This window comes from Nicotiana sylvestris, chromosome 12, assembly GCF_000393655.2.
Source record: "Nicotiana sylvestris chromosome 12, ASM39365v2, whole genome shotgun sequence".
Taxonomy (NCBI): Eukaryota; Viridiplantae; Streptophyta; class Magnoliopsida; order Solanales; family Solanaceae; genus Nicotiana; species Nicotiana sylvestris.
The window spans coordinates 95,993,019-95,997,423 of record NC_091068.1 but is presented as its reverse complement, the minus strand read 5'-3'; the positions used below and the strand labels follow the sequence as shown (position 1 = coordinate 95,997,423).

General features: G+C 38.0%; 1 protein-coding gene across 1 annotated transcript; it reads left to right on the top strand.

Annotated features, from left to right (window-relative positions):
- The first annotated feature begins 1,229 nt into the window (after nt 1–1,229).
- Nucleotides 1,230–4,116, top strand: LOC104209952 (indole-3-acetic acid-amido synthetase GH3.6-like). The gene is made up of 3 exons (XM_070165168.1): nt 1,230–1,538; nt 1,790–2,721; nt 2,833–4,116. Exons 2-3 carry the CDS (start codon nt 1,923–1,925, stop codon nt 3,390–3,392), a joined length of 1,359 nt encoding a protein of 452 aa, XP_070021269.1. The 5' UTR covers nt 1,230–1,538; nt 1,790–1,922; the 3' UTR covers nt 3,393–4,116.
- Nucleotides 4,117–4,405: the final 289 nt, after the last annotated feature.

The following is a 4,405-nucleotide window of genomic DNA, read 5'->3' as shown; positions in this document are numbered from 1 at the left end:
CGCAGACAGACTTAGGTGAACTGGGCGGCCGGATTTTGGGCCCAATTTGCTATGAAAATTAAAAGTGGACCTCTTTTCCTTTCTTTCTTCAAATTTCAACTCTAGCCAATTTAAATCTAAATGATTCTAAATGCAAAGTTAACATAATTAGCATTTAAATAATTAAAACTAATTAATTAAACCAATTGAACAATCAAAAATTTACAGGAAACAACTAATGTGATTTTTTTTTGTAATTTTCATTTGAAGGTGTAACTATATACGATTAAACCTTAAAAGAAATGCAATGAATTAAAGATAAAAAAATATTTTTTTTTTTTATGATTGTCATGGTTTTTAGAACATTCCTAATGATGCGATGATGCAAATAATATATTAGTGCGATAAAAATGCAATCAATTAAACAAACAAAAATCAAAATAGTTTAAAAACTATTTTTTTAATATTTTAAGGTATTTTATGTATATGGCAAAAATTACGTGCTCACAATTAGCTGTCGGGGCCAAATTATTTTATAAGCGAAAGAGTAGAGAAGTACTTGTTCCTTCCACAGTTTTTCTTGACATGATTTTTCCCTCAATTTCTTCCATGAGCTATTGACCATGTCATTCTTGGATATCCCGGAAGTAGAATGACTTTTTCTTTTTTTCGTTTTTATTTTTATATTATATATCAGGGACAATTTGCGATTACCTCAACTATTCCATTATGTGCCCTCTACCTTCCACCAGTACAGATACCAATTAACATTTACTGTTTTTTTTTTTTTTGAGCAACCCCTCTTGTCACCAGCACTTCTTCTTACCGATAAGGATCACATGTTAACGTAATAACTATTACTATTAGTCAACAATCATTTTAATAATAAAACTTAATAAATTAATTCAGATTTTAGAATCCAAACTGAGCTGTTCCGTAATGATTAAATGTTATTACAGCTCAAAGATCCAGATCTGAATAGACACAACGTCAACGGATCTATAAGCCATGCTCACAAGTCAGAGTTGTCAAAAGCAATTTATTTACATGGTATGAACGCCAGGTGCTAATCACGTTTTGAAGTTTCAACTAAGTGTACCAAATTAACAAAAGGAGAGAGAGACATGGATATATTTTATTTAGAAACCCAAAACTTCCTTAATATAAAGTCCCACTTGATACAGTACTCAAATATTCATTTTCTTGTACAAATTACTAATATAGTAAGTCTTTATAAGTATGGAAAGAAGCGTAGCTAATGAGGCACCAAAGGCCACAATAACGGCGGAGGAAATCAAGAAGGATATTGATTTCATTGAAGAGGTGACTAGCAACGTAGATGAGGTCCAAAGGAGAGTTCTTGCTGAAATTCTCTCCCAGAATGCCCATGTTGAGTACTTGCAGCGCCATAATCTCAATGGCAGCACTGATAGAGAGACATTCAAGAAAGTCGTACCCGTCATCACATACGAAGATATTCAGCCCGATATCAAACGTATAGCCTATGGCGATAAATCTCCTATCCTCTGCTCCCAACCCATCTCTGAATTATTGTCAAGGTTCTCCTCCTTTCATTTCTTTTTCCCGAATAGAAAATAAAAATTTACATGTATCGATCTCTCATACTTTGGGTTGTACTCATTGAAGTATGTAACCATCTCATCGAATAGCTTATGCTGTTAGAAAAAACACACTTTATTTAGTAGTTAATCATGTCTTCAGCAGTACAAGCAGGTTGCTCTAGCATGTGTGAATACGATGGATCCTCGATTCTTAATAAATTTTTGCTAAAGGGAAAGTTTTGATGCAGTTCTGGCACGTCTGGAGGGGAGAGCAAATTGATACCAACAACAGAGGGAGAGCTTGGGAGGAGATTACAGCTTCACAAACTTCTGATGTCTGTGTTGAGTTAAGTGGCTCCAGATTCCGGAAAGGGCAAAGGAATGTATTTCATGCTCATAAGCCCTGAACAGAAGACCCCAGGAGGATTACTAGCTCGCTTTCTTACAACAAGTTACTACAACAGTCCTCACTTCAACTACAGTCGTCTTCATAACCCCTACTGTAACTACACTAGTCCAACTGCAGCCATTCTCTGCCCAGACTCTTACCAAAGCATGTATTCCCAAATGCTTTGTGGCCTCTGCCAAAACAACCAAGTCTTCCGTATTGGCTCCTTTTTTGCGACCAGCTTCGTTCGTGCCATCCGATTCCTGGAGAAGCACTGGTCTCTACTTTGTAACGATATCCGAACAGGAACCATTAACACCCAAATAACTGATCCTTTAGTGAGAGAGGCAGTGATGGAAGTCCTCAAACCTGACCCAACATTAGCTGATTTCATTGAGGTTGAATGCAACAAAGATTCATGGCAAGGGATCATCACTAGGTTGTGGCCTAATACAAAGTATGTGGATGCTGTTGTGACTGGATCCATGTCACAATATATACCGATACTTGATTATTACACCAACAACCTCCCTCTTATCAGTACTCTGTATGCTTCCTCGGAAAGCCACTTTGGAATCAACTTGAACCCTTTTTGTAAGCCCAGTGAAGTCTCTTACACCCTTATTCCCACCATGTGCTATTTTGAGTTCTTACCGTACCGCGGAAACAGTGGAGTCATTGATTCTATCTCCATGCCCGAGTCACTTAATGAGAAAGAACAACAACAATTGGTTGATTTGGCTGATGTCAAGATTGGCCAGGAGTACGAGCTTGTTGTTACCACATATTCTGGTATTTTCAAATGCCAAACAAAATGCTCTTGGCACATTTTCATTTTCCTATTTATCAGTCAAACATGCGGTCTGCTGATGCTTACCTTTGCTTGAATTTATGCCATTTCAGGACTCTACAGATACAGAGTCGGTGATGTGCTTCGGGTTGCTGGATACATGAACAACGCACCTCAATTCAACTTCCTATGCCGGGAAAATGTAGTCTTGAGAATTGGTGCTGACTTCACTAATGAAGTTGAGCTACAAAATGCAGTGAAAAATGCAGTGGGCAATCTGATGTTATTTGATGCTCAGGTAACCGAGTACACTAGCTATGTCGATATTAGCACCATTCCAAGCCACTATGTCCTATTCTGGGAGCTGAGTGCGGATGACTCTGCCCCAGTTCCGCCTTCAGTCTTTGAAGATTGTTGCCTCACAATTGAAGAATCTCTAAACTACTTCTACCGCGAGGGCCGTGCGTCTAATGAATCCATCGGGCCTCTAGAAATTAGGGTGGTGGAAATTGGAACTTTTGACAAGCTCATGGACTACTGCATGAGCTTAGGTGCTTCCATGAACCAATACAAGACACCCCGTTGTGTGAAATATGCACTGTTGAAGTTTGGCAAAATGCCAAAGTCCCACATTGGTTGGGAGTTAAGTTTGGAGGGGATTTTTCCCCTATAAAAGAAGGCCTAATGTTTAGGATTGAGATACACCTCTCATTTGCCTTCTCATCTGTTTAAGGCATTTGTATCTTCTCTCTTTAGTATTATTTCACTTGTATTTTTGGAGTGGAATAAAATATTGGTTGTGTCCGAGGAGTAGGCAAAATTAGCCGAACCTCGTAAATTCTGGTGTTTCCTTTATTGTTGTTTTATTGTCTTATTTATTATTTGGTGGCTGTCATAATTTTTGGTATAGTAGTTGTGACTTATTCACACTATATACATTTGGCTTCCGCAACAATTGGTATCAGAGCCAAGGTACTGTCTAAGTATGCTCTGTGGTTGCAGCATAGTCTGATCTTCCACATCAGAAAAGATTTATCTTGGTAACTGAGTCAAGGTTCTGTCTGAGTATGCTCTGTAGTTGCAGCTTAGTCTGATCTTCTACATCAGAAAGGAAATAATCTTGATTTGTGTCGTCAGCTATTAAATAATATTTGTGTCAAATATGGTAGACAATAAACAAGAAGAATCTACATCAAGTGTCAACAATACGTCATCATTGGCATCTTCGCTTATGACAAGAATTGTGTCAAATGCGAAATTTGCGGTAGAAATTTTTGACGGGTCCGGACATTTTGGGATGTGGCAAGGCGAGGTTCTAGATGTCCTTTTTCAACAAGGGCTAGATCTGGCCATTGAAGAAAAGAAACCAGATGTTATTGGAGAAGAAGATTGGAGAATTATCAACCGTGTTGCTTGCGGTACCATTCGATCCTACCTTGCTAGAGAGCAGAAATATCCATACACAAAGGAAACTTCTGCAAGTAAATTATGGAAAGCACTGGAGGATAAATTTTTGAAGAAAAACAGTCAAAATAAATTGTACATGAAGAAGAGACTGTTTCACTTCACCTATGTTCCTGGTACCACGATGAATGAACATATCACCAGTTTCAATAAGTTGGTCACAGATTTGCAAAATATGGATACAACTTATGATGATGGTGACTTGGCCTTAATGTTGTTGGC